Source organism: Mustela erminea, chromosome 11 (genome assembly GCF_009829155.1).
Source record: "Mustela erminea isolate mMusErm1 chromosome 11, mMusErm1.Pri, whole genome shotgun sequence".
Lineage (NCBI taxonomy): Eukaryota > Metazoa > Chordata > Mammalia > Carnivora > Mustelidae > Mustela > Mustela erminea.
The window spans coordinates 33,056,813-33,073,033 of record NC_045624.1 but is presented as its reverse complement, the minus strand read 5'-3'; the positions used below and the strand labels follow the sequence as shown (position 1 = coordinate 33,073,033).

At 38.2% G+C, this 16,221-nt stretch overlaps 1 protein-coding gene across 2 annotated transcripts in view; it reads left to right on the top strand.

Annotated features, from left to right (window-relative positions):
* Positions 1-15,061, top strand: part of CAV1 (caveolin 1) — a 35,434-nt gene extending 20,373 nt beyond the window's left edge. For both annotated transcript variants that reach the window (XM_032304347.1, XM_032304349.1), the window contains exon 3: positions 12,832-15,061. In XM_032304347.1, the coding sequence (XP_032160238.1) occupies positions 12,832-13,173 (342 nt within the window). In that variant the 3' untranslated portion in view covers positions 13,174-15,061. The remainder of the gene's footprint in view (positions 1-12,831) is intronic.
* Positions 15,062-16,221: the final 1,160 nt, after the last annotated feature.

Below are 16,221 nucleotides of genomic sequence, written 5' to 3'. Positions count from 1 at the left end.
AAAATAAGCACTCTCCTGCCTGAAATGATTTCAGAAATGCCAAGAGGTTCTCCTTTTCCAATATATCTCCTCCATTCTCCCAACACTATTACTGAAATCCCTGACACTTCCCTCTTCTCCTGGTTGGAGTGGCTGGGCCAGAAGCTCCTGGTGTAGCACTCACCATTGCCCAGGAACTGCCCCAAACATTTTGCATAATTTAAATGTTTTAGTACATGGAAAAATCCTGTGAAGTAAGTACTATTTTACCAGCAATTTACAGATGAGAAACTAAGACTGAGTGGCTTAGTAGCTTATGTGAGATAGCATAGCAGAGTTGAGAGTCAAACCAAGCCCTGGTGCTATCAACCAGAGGACAGTGCTGCCTCTCAAAAGTAGGGGGCAACACAGTAACTAAACTACTATTATGCCCACTCAGAAATGAATGTCAGATTTTTCAGAGCCTCTCACCTAGCATAGAATGAAGCCTAAGGCAGCCTTTGTTTCTCAAAGTCTTCTCCCCAGACTGCTTGCATCAAAATGGGTGGGAAGGGAGTACAGATATCTGAACCCTACCCTTGAACCACTGATTCAGAATCCAAAGGCCCAAGAATCTGCATTTTAACAAGCATCCCCAGAAACTTCTTGAGTGGACTAATGTTGGATAACCACTGGCCCTACAGAAATGGAGTAAGATATAATGTTATGGTAAATCCAGGAAAACCAGAGAGAGATGACAAGGTAATGGGGACCTGGTAACCAATGGTCAGTCAAAAGACCCAGGGATCCTGGCTATAGAGGAGCTTGGTTGCTGGGGAATGAGAGTAATGCTGAGCATGGAGGTTTGACAGCAGGACAGCCACATCCTCTGACTTGGATCACTTGCTCTGTCCTGGTGAACGTGATTACTTGCTGAGTCAGGAAGGCATGTTCTATCAGTCTGGATGGGAAGCATGGGTGCAGGCAAGAAAGAGCAACCAGAGCGTGTGGATTCAGAAATTCCCATGTGACTCCGTCTGAATGAGCAGGGTTGCATAAACAGAATGAGAATTTTGGTGTGAGGTTAAAGAGATGTAATAGAGGGTGAAGTGAATGAAGATCTGAGAGACACAAGTCCTGTATTTGGTCCAGTCATGGATTACAACCTCCCTGAGGTTCAGTCTCCTAGTCTGTAAAATAGGGAAGACAACTCCTGCCTTGCCACTCCTCATACACATACAGGATGTGATGTCAACCCAGTGAGGCAACCCAGTGTTCCAAAACACTATCGCTATTACAAGGTCTCTGTGAAAGTCTGCTGCCTCAGAATATACAGTTGACCCTTGAACTAATGGCACCGTTGTGCAGTCAAAAATCCATGTTTAACTTTTGTCTCCCCCAAAACTTAACTACTAAGAGCCTACTGTTGACCAGGAGCTTTACCGATAACACAAGTAGTCGATTAACACATATGTTGATTGTTATATGTATTATGCACTATATTCTTAAAATAAAGTAAGCTAGAGAAAAGACAATGCTATTAAGAAAACCATAAGGAAGAGAAAACATATTTACAATACCGTACTGTATTTATCAGAAAAATCTGTGTATAACTGGGCCCACACAATTCAAACCCATGCTGCTGTATCTACCACCCTAATACTCTGCCTTTTTCTCCACCTCTTCTTATGCTCCCTCCAGGAAAGTAAACGCAGTCAGCTATATTCATTCTGAACTACAAATTACTCGTAAGCCTCCTTTCCTGCACTGGGAAAACACACACACACACATATACACACACACACACACACCAGGAAAACGTGGAGGGAAAAAAACAAGTTTATTCCCCACTGGAGTGTTCTGCGGATCCCCTGCTTCCTTTCTGAGAGTTCATCTCACCCCCCTTTTAGGTCAGGTTTACACAATTGTATTCAGATCACTGAGGGCAAAACCCAACCAAGCAAAAGAGTCCTTTAATCAATATTTTCTAAATCATCTCTCCTTAAAAGTGAAGACTTCTGAGCTTGAATTGCCCCTTTCTGTGGTGCCCAAGTCACTTAAACAATAACCAACCCTCCACTTCATTTTGATCAGAATGGTCATGGCATTGTAGGGCTTTGGTAAATAAGAACATCATTTTGAATGGGATACAAAAAAAAAAGATAAATAAAAATGCACTTGTGATAGCAGGTAGAGAATTCATAGGAGATAATATGATGGTTAGTGAAATGTTATATATATGCCTATATCCTTCTGATGTACATTTATAGCTCCTTTAAAAAAGTATACTTACTGAAGAAATATTTATTTATAATTAATGTGTGCATAGTACTATTAGGTATCATGGAAGATACCAAGATGGATGCAACAGACCCAGACCTCCCTTAAGTCCTAGTTTGATCCAGGCATTTATAGTAAAGTGACCTCTTCTTAGTGGGAAAATGAAAGACAACTTTCCATTCTTATTATGAAGATAACCTAGAACTTTACAACTCTATAAAGAGAAGTAGATGCGTGAAGTTGGGCACTATAAATGTGAAGTATCATTATTCTGAGGCTTCTGTAATGTTTGGAAGGCAGAAAGAGGAAGGTCCGTCTAAAGGAAGAGACTCAAGGGTCCCAGCTCGAGGCCCAGGTCAGAGATGGCAGATTTCCTCTGAATTCCTCCCCTTGCACCCCAACCCTCTCCTCTCACTCAGAGAGGTAGATAAATACCCCCATTTTATTCTCTTCCAGCTTGAAACCTGCATTAGTAATACAGACATATATCTCCCCTCCTCCCCCAGGAAGCAAACCTGTGTTCTTATGCAAGGTGAAGTTGCCTAGTACCTCCCACCCCAAGGTAGCCCGAATCACCTCAGTGTTCCCGCTCCAGGTTTACATTTTTCTTAGGGCTACGGAGGGATCCTCTGGGAATCCAAGTAATTGCAGGCATTCACACAATCCAGGCCTCCTCTTTTTAGTTGGTGCTGCAAGAACACTGCAGTCTTTTCCCTCAGTGGTGCTAATTTGGCCCAGTAAACACGTGGGTATTGGCCCTTGCCCCTGAGAAAACACACTGACATTAGGGAAAAGTTCCTGTGTTCTGGTAACATTTAATTGTGCTAGTTCTCAACCCTCTCTACGCCTACACATTCATGCACATTTATTCTGTTGACTTCAAAAGCTACTCAACATGTTGGAAATATGTGTGAGAACAGTGAAGGGAGCTTGCAATTAGTCTAAACTTTCTTTCTGGATGACTGGGTTTGGTACATATGTGAACATTTTAGAAGTACATATTTGATATTTTTAAATATACTTTTGCTTATACTGGGTTTAGAATCGAAAATAAATCAGGATTTCTATTGCCAGTTAGTGTGTTTTCATAATAAATAAGTCATTCATCCTTGTCCAATAATACATATTTAATAGGTTTAAATTAAGAAAAGCTTTTCAGAGGGAATTTCCATTCATTATCCACCAACATCCGGATGCCATCCAGCATATGAGGAGCTTCCAGAGAGAAGCAGGAAGCAAACCAGGGCCTCAAGGCATAGAGGGAAAAGAGTAGCATAGACAAAAAGGAGTTCTTACTAGATCCAAAGGTGCAGGCATAACTCTGATTTAGTCTTTTGCATGAGAAAAGAGGAGAAATCTTGTTAAAAATACAGATACGGGGCACCTGGGTGGCTCAGTGAGTTAAAGCCTCTGCCTTAAGCTCACGTCATGATCCCAGGGTCGTGGGATCAAGCCCCACATCAGGCTCTCTGTTCAGCAGGGAGCCTGCTTCCTCTTCTCTCTCTGCCTGCCTCTCTGTCTACTTGCGATCTCTGTCTATCAAATAAATAAATAAAATATTTTTAAAAAGTAAAAATAAAAATAAAATAAAAATACAGATTCCCCAGATCCAGAGAATCTGATCTGAGAATAAAATGGGGCTGAGTTTTGCATTTTAACAAGCACCCTCCCCAGCTGATTCCTTTGCCACATGGTCCATTCTGAGAACCCCTGGAACTGGGACCCCTGTGCTAGTTCACTCATAAGTATTAAGTGCAAGAGTCCATAATTGGTGATGGGCCTTCTATATGGAGCTGGCCCTTAGTCTTTGGTAATATTATAAATCCAAGCCACTTTAAGGTAAATGAATGATTGCACCATAAGTAGCCTAAAACTTTTCTAACATTCTGTTTGACGTGAATTGAAGAAAGTTGAAAATGCTCTTTACTTTTCATATATTTCTGAATTTTTCCCCAAGACTGAAGTCTAGGATATTTATTTTGTTGTTGTTGTTGTTTATATAAATTCAATGAATTAACATCTAATATATTCTTAGTTTTTGAGGTAGAGGTCAGTGATTCATCAGTCTTATATAATACCCAGTGCTCATTACATCACATTCCCTCCTTAATGTCCATCACCCAGTCACCCCATCCCATCACCTCCCTCCCCTCCAGCAACTTCAGTTTGTTTCCTATGATTAAGAGTCTCTTATAGTTTGTCTCCCTCCCTGATTTCATCTTATTTTATTTTTCCCTCCCTTTTCCTATGATCTTGTTTTGATCCTCAAATTCCACATGTGAGTGAGATCATAATTGTCTTTCTCTGATTGATTTCACTTAGCATAACACCCTCTAGTTCCATCCATGTCATTGCAAATGGCAATATTTCATCCTTTTGATGGCTGAGTAATATTCCTTTATATACACAACACACCACTTCTTTATCCATTCATCTGTCGATGGACATCTGGGCTCTTTCCTTAGTTTGACTATTGTGGACATTGCTGCTATAAAGTTGGGGTGCACATGACCCTTCAGATCACTATATTTGTATCTTTGGGGTAAATACCCAGTAGTACAATTGCTGGGTCATAGGGTTGCTCTATTTTAAACTTTTGGAGGAAACTCCATACTGTTTTCCAGAGTGGCTGCACCAGCTTGCATTCCCACCAACTGTATAAGAGGGTTCCACTTTCTCGACATTTTTACCAACATCTGTCATCTGACGGGTGTGAGATAGTATCTCATGGTGATTTTGATTTGTATTTCCCTGATGCTGAGTGATGTTGAGTATTTTTTCATGTGTCTACTGGCCGTTTATACGTCTTCTCTGGAGAAATGTCAGTTCATGTCTTCTGACCATTTCTTGATTGGATTATTTGTTCTTTGGGTTTGAGTTTGATAAGTTCTTTATAGATTTTTGATACTAGCCCTTTATCTGATAAGACATCTGCAAATGTCTTCTCCCATTCTTTTGGTTGTCTTTTGGTTTTGTCAACTGTTTCCTTTGCTGTGAGAAATGAAGTCCCAATAGTTCATTTTTGCCTTTGTTTCCCTTGTCTTTGGAGACATGTCCAATAAGAAGTTGTTGTGGCTGAGGTCACAAAGTTTGCTGGCTGTGTTCTCCTCTAGGATTTTGATGGATCCCTGTCTCACACTGAGGTCTTTCATCCATTTTGAGTCTATTTTTGAGTATGATGTAAAGAAATGGTCCAGTTTCATTTTTCTGCATGTGGATGTCCAATTTTCCCAACACCATTTGTTGAAGAAACTATCTTTTTTTCCATTGGATATTCTTCCCTGCTTTGTCAAAGATTAGTTGACCATAGATTTGAGGGTCCTATTCTGGGTTCTCTATTCTATTCTACTGATCTATGTGTCTGTTTTTGTGCAGTCCTGAGGACTATAGTTTTGTAATAGAGATTGACCAAGATATTTATATACATCCACTGTATATAATTTTCTATAAATGAGAATTGAATTATCTAACAGAGAAGAGAAATGAAATAGAACACAAGAAAAAAATACCTTGAAAAAAATACCTTTTTTCAATACCTTGAAAAAAAAAGAAAATAAGAAATGATAATCAAAATAAAGGTGGTTTGTTTGGGGATTGTTTTAATTATTCCTGGTGGCATTAACAAATTACCCCAAAATTCAGTGGCCTGTAACAACAAACGTTTATTATCTTGTGGTATGTCAGAATTCCAAGTGTGGCTTAGCTTAGTAATTCTGGCTCAGGGCCTCTCACGGCTGCAACCAAGGTATCAGAGCTAGAATCACTTCAAGGCTCAACCGGGAAAGGACCTACTTCCAAGCACACTCACATGGCTGGTAGCAGAATTCAGTTCCTCCTAAGCTGTTGGACCAAGGGCCTCAATTTCTCAATGATTGTTGGCCAGTGCCCTGCCCCGCTCAGTTCCTTATACACAGACCTCTCCATAAGGCAACTCACAATATGGCACTGGCTTCTAGCAGGGTAAGCAAACGTGAGAGTAAGAAAGGAAGCAAGGCAGATGCCACACTCTTTTGTAACCTAATTTTGGAAGTGACACCCCATCACTCTTCCCATGTTTTATTATTTAGAACCACATCTCTAACTCCAGCCCACAGTGAAGGGGAATATATTACATGGGGCAAGAATACTAGGAAATAGGGGAGAAGGAATCACTGGGAGCCATCTTAGATGTTACTTATCACAAATATGTTTGTCTCTTTCATAGTTAATTTATCATCCTAGTTATGCTTTACTAAAATTAAATGTTAATGTAAAGCAAACATTTTGTGATACAGGTTAGGAGCATATTCTGGGAATAGAGTCTACTAGTGCTGAAAAGATACATTGATGTTAGAAATTGAACTCAGATCTCTAAATGTGGAGATATACAACTACTATATCAACCAACAGAAAAGACTACTAGTTACTATACCACTTAGGAATGTTTTCTGCTATAGGTAACTGAAAATTTGAATAGCTGTGGCTTAAAAATAAGTGTATATATGTGTTACCCAAGAAGCCCAGAGATGGCCAGCTACTGGCATTGTTTTTATAGGTTGACAATGGCAAAAGCAATATCTTTTATATTCTTGGCCTTTAAAACATGCATGTCACCTCCTTGTCACATGATGACTTCCCTACATAAAGGGATTATGTATTCATAATTAAATTATGTATTCATAATTTAAGCAGGATAAAAGGGAAAAGGGCTAAATCAAGCACCTCTGTCTCTTTTCATAAAAGTTTTCCTGGAAGTCCCACCCAGCCGACTTCCATTTAGGGAGAACTGAGCCACATGTCTTCCTTAAACAAATCTCTTGCCAAGGAGACTAACACTATCCTAGCAAGTCTAAACCAACCTAACTTATCTGTGAGATCAAAGGATTATTTCCATTACCTGAATAAATCAGGATTCTGTGGATGCTGGGCAGACAACACACAAGGTTTCAGTAAACACCTTGTATATTGTTAGTTATGTGTTCTATATATCTAATACATTCACAATTTCTACTAAGAGTCTAAAAAGATATTACCACATATAAACAGAATAGTCAAGCTTCATATTCTTTGAGATTCTTTTTTTTTTTTTTTTAAAGATTTTATTTATTTATTTGTCATAGAGAGAGAAGCGAGAGCGAGCACAGGCAGACAGAGGCAGAGGGAGAAGCAGGCTCCCTGCCAAGCAAGGAGCCCGATGTGGGACTCGATCCCAGGATGCTGGGATCATGACCTGAGCCGAAGGCAGCCGCTTAATCAACTGAGCCACCCAGGCGTCCCTTCTTTGAGATTCTAAATGTACTTTAAATTTTCTACTTCAGAAATAAAATGTCCAGATTTTAGGACAAAAAAATGACCCTGAAAACAAACAAAAAGCCAAAAAACAAAAACAAACAAACAAAAAAATGACACTGTATTTTATTAATCCTGTGCACATATAAAAAATGCTTTAAATATGGTTATGGCATACTTTTAACAAGATGAAACCTTCTTAGATTTATTACCTTAGTAAAGTACTATCAAAACACAAGACAGATTGCTTTTCTTGATGTCTGTTGCTAGATTTTTGTTGATTTATGTTTCTGAAATTATAGCATCATAAGTCAATGCTGCATAAAGGAATTTAATGTCATTTATAAAAATCTAGTAATATAAACTGTTGATTCCTTATAAAGCATCTATTAAGACATAGAAATATCACTGAAATACATTCATGCCTTTGATCTTGAAGTCTGCATAAGGATTCTTGCCAGAAGGGCAACTTGTTCCATGGATTATAGAACAGAAAATCAATTCTTGCAGACGCAGGTCAACCTCCTCTGAGGCATCTTATTTTAAGAAAATAAATGACACCTGCGTCTCTTGGTTTTTGTTTTTGTTTTAAATCAAATCTCTAATTCTTCTTCTGCTCCAAATCTAAGTGAGCAGATAAAGTTCCTGTCTAGGTAAGACATACTCATTAAGGAGTAAGAGGAATAAGTTCCTGAAGAAATGGGACTCCAGAGTGATAGTTTTAATGAGGGATAAATCAGCCAATGATGGATGTGAACAATGAACACACTGGGGATTGTCAGAGAGAGGCACCATCACTTACTCAGCAATAGCCCTATGGGACCTCTTGAGAGCAAGATGATGTTCAAGTTCCAATGCAAACCTGTCTGTCTTTTGCAGCAGCTACAGCAGCTAGACTGACAGGGGATGTGTAGCAGACAGGAGCCGAAGAGCCCAGTAGAGTTCCTAAGCCTGAATTCTAATCCTGTGTCTGCCATACCTGGGAAGGTACCCTTAGATCCAGTCATCTGACAACCTTGGCCATTAATTTCTAAGGATTCCTTTAGCTTTAAACATCTAAGAAAATGCTGAATCAACTGTGCTTTAGGTGATGGGGAATTCTGACCTAACGCTATATGGAATGACTGATTATCTAGCAGAACTCTGTTGAGTTCAGTGCATTACCGATATATATCAAAATATGAAATGAAGATTTTTTTTTTTAGAATATTCCTTCCTGTTTTCTTCACCCCAGGTAGATATTCAGAAATGTTCACGTTCATACTATAAAAAGGACATTTCTTGTAACTTCAAGTAGAAATAACCTTCAAGTCAATGCCTTAGAGAGGTAATGAGAGACTTACAGGAGACCTGAAGATATGATTGGGGTAAATGGAGAAGGGATATGGTAAGAAAGATATAAGTTCCTAAAGATACAGTGTTGAGCACAGAGCTAGACCTAGGCCTGTGAATCAAGAAGTTAGAGTTCTAATTTCGGCTTTTCCACTGGTTCATTTGGGACCTTGAGAATGTCTGGCCCATTTTAAACCTTCTGTGCCTCAGTTTCCTTATCTGCCAGTTAGAGTGAGAGTTCTTGGCTGAGTGCCCAGGATTGTGAGAACACACGGTGCAGAGCCAAGAAAATACAATCAGTACCAAAAATCCAAAACATCCTAGTTACTAGATGTCCTAACTTAAAATGGAAACTCTATCAACAGTAATTCCTTTAATAATTAAAATGGGAATGTTTTAGGAAGCATATCTATGTGGGTCAAAATTAAGCAAGTATGACTATTATAGGGGCTTATAACCCCAGGTATACAAAAACAAAATGAGCTCACACTTCAGGTTGAACAAGTTTCAGCTTTGCCACTTAACATTTGTATAACCTTGAGCAATTTTTTAACTTCAAACACCACCCTCATCTATAAAATAGAAATAATGTCATGCATCTCAGAGAATTGTGGTGAAGATTGTTACAGATGGAAATTAGTTCTTTTGAACCACTGGTGCTTTGTGGTTGATAGTTTCTATTAAAATTCTCAATTAAAAAGCTTAGTCATCCACAGCAAGGAATTTTTAATGCTACTATTTATTGAGCATTTACTATATTGTAATGCTTTATACCCATGTTAAGCACTTTATATAAATTATGTCCTATACTATTCATAAAAACCTACTACTATTACTGTTATAGAAATGGAAGTAGAAAGAAGGCTTTATTTCTGGTTCCAATGTGTTTCCTTTACATGCCTTACTTTCTTTTGCTCAGCTGCATCTAAAGGGCTATACTTTTAGTAATCTCTAGCCATCTTAAATTTTCAGGACTAAAACAGCAACCAACTAACTGAATATATTTATGTAACATGTTATTTTCGTCATGTTTTGTCCACCCCTAGAGACCTGCTCTAAATTTACTTGAAGGCAGTTAAGAATTTCCAATATGTTCGTTGAAAAAATGCATTTATAGTTATCTTAAAAAAATAAAGTTGTTATCAAGAAATCTCACCCACATCCATATGTCCACAAATCTTCATTAAGGACCAAATTGTATATGTGATATACATACCCTCATTGCAACTTTGTCCTTAGAGACCATGTTTTGAGAATTCTTACTGTTACAAGAAAAGTAAAATTCAGCAAATTCTTTTTTGTTAATATGGTTTTTAATTCTGAAATAGTAAAATTGTCTTGGAGAAAATTTGAAAAATATTTTTCTAAAGTGATGTGGTATTGAAGAAAGAGTCAGTATCTTTCAGACCAGATTCAAAACTCAAATCCACCTCTTATCTATCTGGACAATTTATTAACATTTCTGAACCTTGAATTTTTCCTGTAAAGTGGGAATAATCTATGAAGAGTTGATGTGAGTTAAATGAGAACAGTGTCTGATCATAATAGCAAGTCAACAAATGTTAGTAACTATCCCTCCCTAGGAAATGCATCTCAAGGCAGGCATAATTCACATTCTGCTTTGTAAAGAGGTAGAAATACCCTAACTCCAATAATGTGCTCCCTGCCCTCCTTTGATAATAGACTACCTTTATTTTTTAATAAAAGTGAGGTACCCTCTCCCATTGTGCACTCTGAATGTTCCCATTAAAGGGCATTCATGGACCATGACTGCTCTTCTTTTGTCTGCTCTAGTGTATTACTTTTGGCTTCACCAAATATTTTTACAAAATAAGGTCATCTTATAAAAAAAAAAAAAACACTATTGGGTATCTTGAAATTGGATGAAGAAAAACCACAGGCTTTTATTCTTAATAGCTTTGGGAAAATACAGTGTCAGTACAAAACCCCATAGTGGACAATTAAGTAAAGTGCACAGAAATATCATTAAAGGATTGATCTGACTTGCCACATATTTCATGCAACCTTTTAAAACACACAAGTAAATGTTTTCCTCTGAGTCTAGATCTAAATAGGCAAAGAAAAGAGCTGGAATGACAATAAATCTGTTTAAAAAATGAAGTTAATTATGTAAATAAAGCATATGTAAATAAAATTACAATCATCATGCAAATGAAACATAATAGCAGAAATACCATTTTTTTTACATATTACCTTATTAAGGCATCGGACAATAGTTCAAGAAACAGAATGTTCTAGAAAATAAACTTTTAATTATTAGTAAGCATCGTGTACTTTTTCCAAAAGAGGTTTTATTGTGTTGAATCAAAGGTGGCATCCTGGCACTGAGAAGCTCCACAGTCACCCAAGACCTCATCCCCTAATCCTGAGCTTGCCTGGATTCCTGATGATGTTGGCAGTCATCAACTTGTCTGGATTTCAAACTACATTATATCCCTTCATATAGCTGCCTTTGCCAAGCAGATGAGCTGGTTCTGTCCTACTGTTCTATTGGTAATTTTTTTAATCCCGTGCTTCTGTTGAGATTGTATAAATCCTTCTAGAGAGATAAAAGCTCCTGCGAATTCATTGTTTAGGTAGCAGGTACTGCGTAAGAGAATGCTCTAGGGAAATGTGTCAAGTTTGCATTCTGGTCCCACCATTGCTGTTTGCTTCCTGTTAGCAAGTCACCTTCACCTCTCTGAACTTCTGTATCTTCTTTTGTAAAGGGATAACAACCCACCTTCTCAGATTGGTTTGAAACCCCAGATCATTTAGAGACAATGCATGGAGAAGCACTTGGTTACTGTTAACTGCTTTGTACTGCAAATTCATTTATTTGATTACTTCCTTATGGCCACCCAAAGGGACTACTACAGGATTCACTGGTGTGGACCACTGATATTTGTATCTGTCTTTATTCAAAACTTTACTCTGTTCGTTTAATTCAAAAATGAAGCTCTCCTTTAACATGTTTTTAACTGCCTTCCTTTCTAACTTCCTTCTTGCTGTTAATGTCACCTCGGCTTTCCTTAGCTAGCAAATCAGAATCTCAAAGCTCATCTTAGGCTTTTCTCTCTCTCTAATCTTGAAGTAACCAAATCCTGTGGGGTCTTCCTTTAAATTCATTCTTTCATTTTCTTTTTCCTGGCCACAATTCCAGTTTGGGCCCGGCACCAAACCTGGGATATAACAACAGTCTCTTTGCCTTGAGTTTCTTTTCTCCAGCCTATACACTGCTGTCAAATTCAGCTTGATAAATGACCACATTGAGTGTGGCTGCATTCCCCCACTCTACTATCTTCAATAGACCTTCCACTGTATGCAAAATAAAATTGAGACTGGCTTCAATCAGTCTTACTAGCTGTGCCCACACAGGTCTCACTGCCTGTGAGACTCACTGTATCACCCTTCCTTGTTCCTGGGATCTTGCTCACACCATTTCCAAAGTACCCTCTTTCTTCTTCTCCAAATCATACCCCATTTTCCAAGCCCTGCCCAAGTTCCACCACAACATGAAGACTTCTTAAGTCCTCACAGCTCACAGTGATCTAATTTGCTGAAGAAAATCTACCAGTGGAGTGTTCGAAGAGTCAGCAATCAACTATGCACTAACTACCCCTCAACACTGTTTGTGTAGTTGTGTTGGAATACAATTAGCTTAGGTCATGTCATTTACATTTCACTGAGCGCCTCGTCTATTTATCCATGTTGCCAGGTTTTACTTAAATGCAGGAAGTTTAAAGAAACATGTGGAGAACATGTTAAAAATTCTCCTGGATTCCACCCCCAGAGATGCTGTAAGGAAGGTCCAGGTGAAGCCCAAATACCTGTTTCCAGCAAGTTCAGAGTGATGTTGATGCTGCTGAGTACTTTCAAGCATCTCACACAGAACCCGTACATTAAAGCTAATATGTATTTATGGATACTCAGTAGTGTTTTTTCCTCTTTTCTTCTATTGTAAGCTCACATTCTGTCTCTTCTTCCTTTTAGATTGATTTTGAAGATGTGATAGCAGAACCAGAAGGAACACACAGTTTTGATGGCATCTGGAAGGCCAGCTTCACCACCTTCACTGTGACAAAATACTGGTTTTACCGCTTGCTGTCTGCCCTCTTTGGCATCCCAATGGCACTCATCTGGGGCATTTACTTTGCCATTCTTTCTTTCCTGCACATCTGGGCAGTTGTACCGTGCATTAAGAGTTTCCTGATTGAGATTCAGTGCGTCAGCCGTGTGTATTCCATCTACGTCCACACCTTCTGTGACCCGTTCTTTGAGGCTGTTGGCAAAATATTCAGCAGTATTCGCATCAACATGCAGAAAGAAATATAAATGACATTTTAAGGATAGAAGTATGCCTGATTCTTTTTTTTTTTCCTTTCAATTTTCTTGGTGCCAATTTCAAGTTTCAAGTTGCTGGTACAGCAACAGTATATGAATGAATTTTCTTGGTTCAGAACAAAGAAATCACTCAGTTTTCATAACATTATTTGTGTCTTCTGAGCTATTTCATCTATTTTTTTTTTTTGGTGGTCTTGATTTTTTAAACCCATTTAAATTTTTTTTCCTTACATTCTTATTTGCATGTGGACCATTGTTTTATTGGCTGAGATATGGACCTATTGTTGAAAGGTAACTTGAGAGAAATATGAAGAACTGAGGAGGGAAAAAAAAAAAAAGAACAAACAACCTCAAGTGCCTATTCTAAAATGTTGATCATTTTATGGTAAGGGAAGAATTCCTGGCTAAGGCCATTAAGTGTACAGGTATGTGGGCAGGTTTTAAGCAAACTCTTCCCCCACCATCTGAAGCATTAATAGACCATTGCCATTCACTTTAATGATCCAACTGGATCTAGTGATCTTTATCAGGTTAGAAAATATAATCTGCACTCATGTGTTCCAACTAATGCCTTACACTTCTTGAAATTTTAACCTGTGATTCTTTCTGTGCCTGAATATTTGTTATATAGATAATGAGACCTAAGTGCCTTCCTGTTCTTCACATTTTCCTTTTCAAATAGGGTCCAACTCATCAACTTTCATTAGGTCCAGCAGCCTTCCTGAAGACCAAAATTAGAAAACCCATTCTCCATGCTCCTTTCTAGCTCTCAGAAACAGAGTTGGATGAAATTCACGTCTGCACTTGATTACGCAGCATCTTTATCTATATCAAGTATGGTGTACATCAACCCCATGAAACAAATTAAGGTGGACAAATGGGACTGAGCCCTCTCTGGGCTGGCAGGAGTGGAAGCCAACTTTCCCTGCCTCTCATCAGCTGAATGAGGTCAGCATGTCTATTCAGCTTCGTTTATTTTCAAGAATAATCACGCTTTCCTGACTCCAAACTAATCCATCACTGGGGTGGTTTAGTGGCTGAACATTGTGTTCCCTTTTCAGCTGATCAGTGGGCCTCCGGGGAAGGGCTCATAAAATGGAGGCCATTGTGAGACTGTCAGAGTTGTTGCAAATGTGACCCCCTTCAAAGTAAAGCACTTGTAACTGTCTGTTATGCTGTGACACACAGCCCCTCCCCCTGCCAGGAGCTTTGGACCTAATCCAAGCATCACTTTGCTCCGAAAGAAGATGGGGAGGAGGCAGTAATAAAAGATTGAGGTAATTTTGCTGGAATAAATTCAAATTCTTCTGAACTCAAACTGAGGAATTTCACCTGTAAACCTGAGTCATACAGAAAGCTGCCTGGTACATCTAAAAGCTTTTTATTCCTCCTGCTCATATTAAGAGTCTGACATTGGGGACATTACTTTTAACCTTCAGTTATATGCTTTTATTTTTATTTTCATACACCTATTGGAACTCTGCTTGATTTTATTTTTCATCTCTTCTAGATTTCCTGACACTTTAATTATCAACCTGTTACCTACGTTTAAGTTTTGCATTTAAAACAGACACTGGCATGGACATAGTTTTACTTTTAAACTGTGTACATAACTGAAAATATAGTATATTTGCATACTTCATAAGTGTAAAGATATTTTTATCTTTATATGAGGAAAATCACTTGGGAAATTGCTGTGTGATTCAATCTGTAAACTGTGTATCCCAAGACATGTCTGTTCTATTCCCTCATGCAAATCAATTGCTGGTCCAAAAGATTGCTGAAATTTTATACGCTTACTGATATATTTTACACTTTTTTATCTTGCATGTCCTGTAAAGGTTACAACCCTGCACAATAAAAATGTTTAACAGTTCAACAGTCAGCTTCATTATTTTACCCCAGAACTGGTGTGTATGTCAGTGTCTGTGTTTGTGTGTGGTAAGCACGTACATAGTGTGTGTATGCAGTTGTGGGAGGTAATGGTCTTACACTTGTCAGTTATTGCAAAGTGGGATTAGGTGTGATCTTGGTTCTAAGGCCATCACCATGCATGTTACCTCAGATAAAAGTTATAATTAATAAGAATTTATTTAACAGTTTACCCAATGCTTTATTTAAGTTTTTATTTAAATTCCAATAAGTTAATATACAATGTAATTTTGGTTTCAGGTGTATGACACAGTGATTTACACCTGCATATAACACCCAGTGTTAATCACAACAAGTGCACTCCTTAATCTCCATCATCTATATAATCTATTTCCCCAACCACCCTATGTGTCATCTAATTTGAGCCCCCAACAACTTTGTGTGATGGATATTAATATTCTCATTTGGTAAGGGACACATCCAGGGGCTAATGCTTTGAAATTTGCTATGTCTTAACTGGGATTTTTTTTTTTTAAGAGGTGTATTTCAGTCACAGTTTATTTTTGGCCTTGGCTAAGCTTACATTCAGAACTTCTGTATTAGTCAGGGTTCTAGAGAGAAGCAGAACCAATAAGAAATATATTGATTCTTCATATTTGAAAATATACTGGTATATATAAATAATATTAAAAGCTATATAAAGACATATACATATAGATAAGGAGATTCATTTTAAGAAATTGGTTCACATGATTTATGGGGACTAACAAGTCTTGAGATATGCAGGGTGAGTTGACAAGCTGGAGACCCAGGAGAGTGTCAATGGTGTAATTCCTGTTTTAAAGCTACTGGCAAGCTCAAGACCCAAGAAAAGCTGATGTTTTAGTTCACGTCCAAAGGCAGTGAAGAAACTAATGTCTCAGTTTGAAGGCAGTCAAACAGGAGGAGGGGAGCCTGCTTCCCCCTCTCTCTCTGCCTGCCTCTCTGCCTACTTGTGATCTCTCTCAAATAAATAAATAAATAATTTTTTAAAAAAATAGTGTCATGAAGAAAGTCACTAAACACATTCTGATATAAATTACAGCATTACCAACAACATACACATCATTTGTTCTTCTCTTCTACTTTATTTCTCCATGATTTTTTCTTCCCATCAAAACTTTCCCT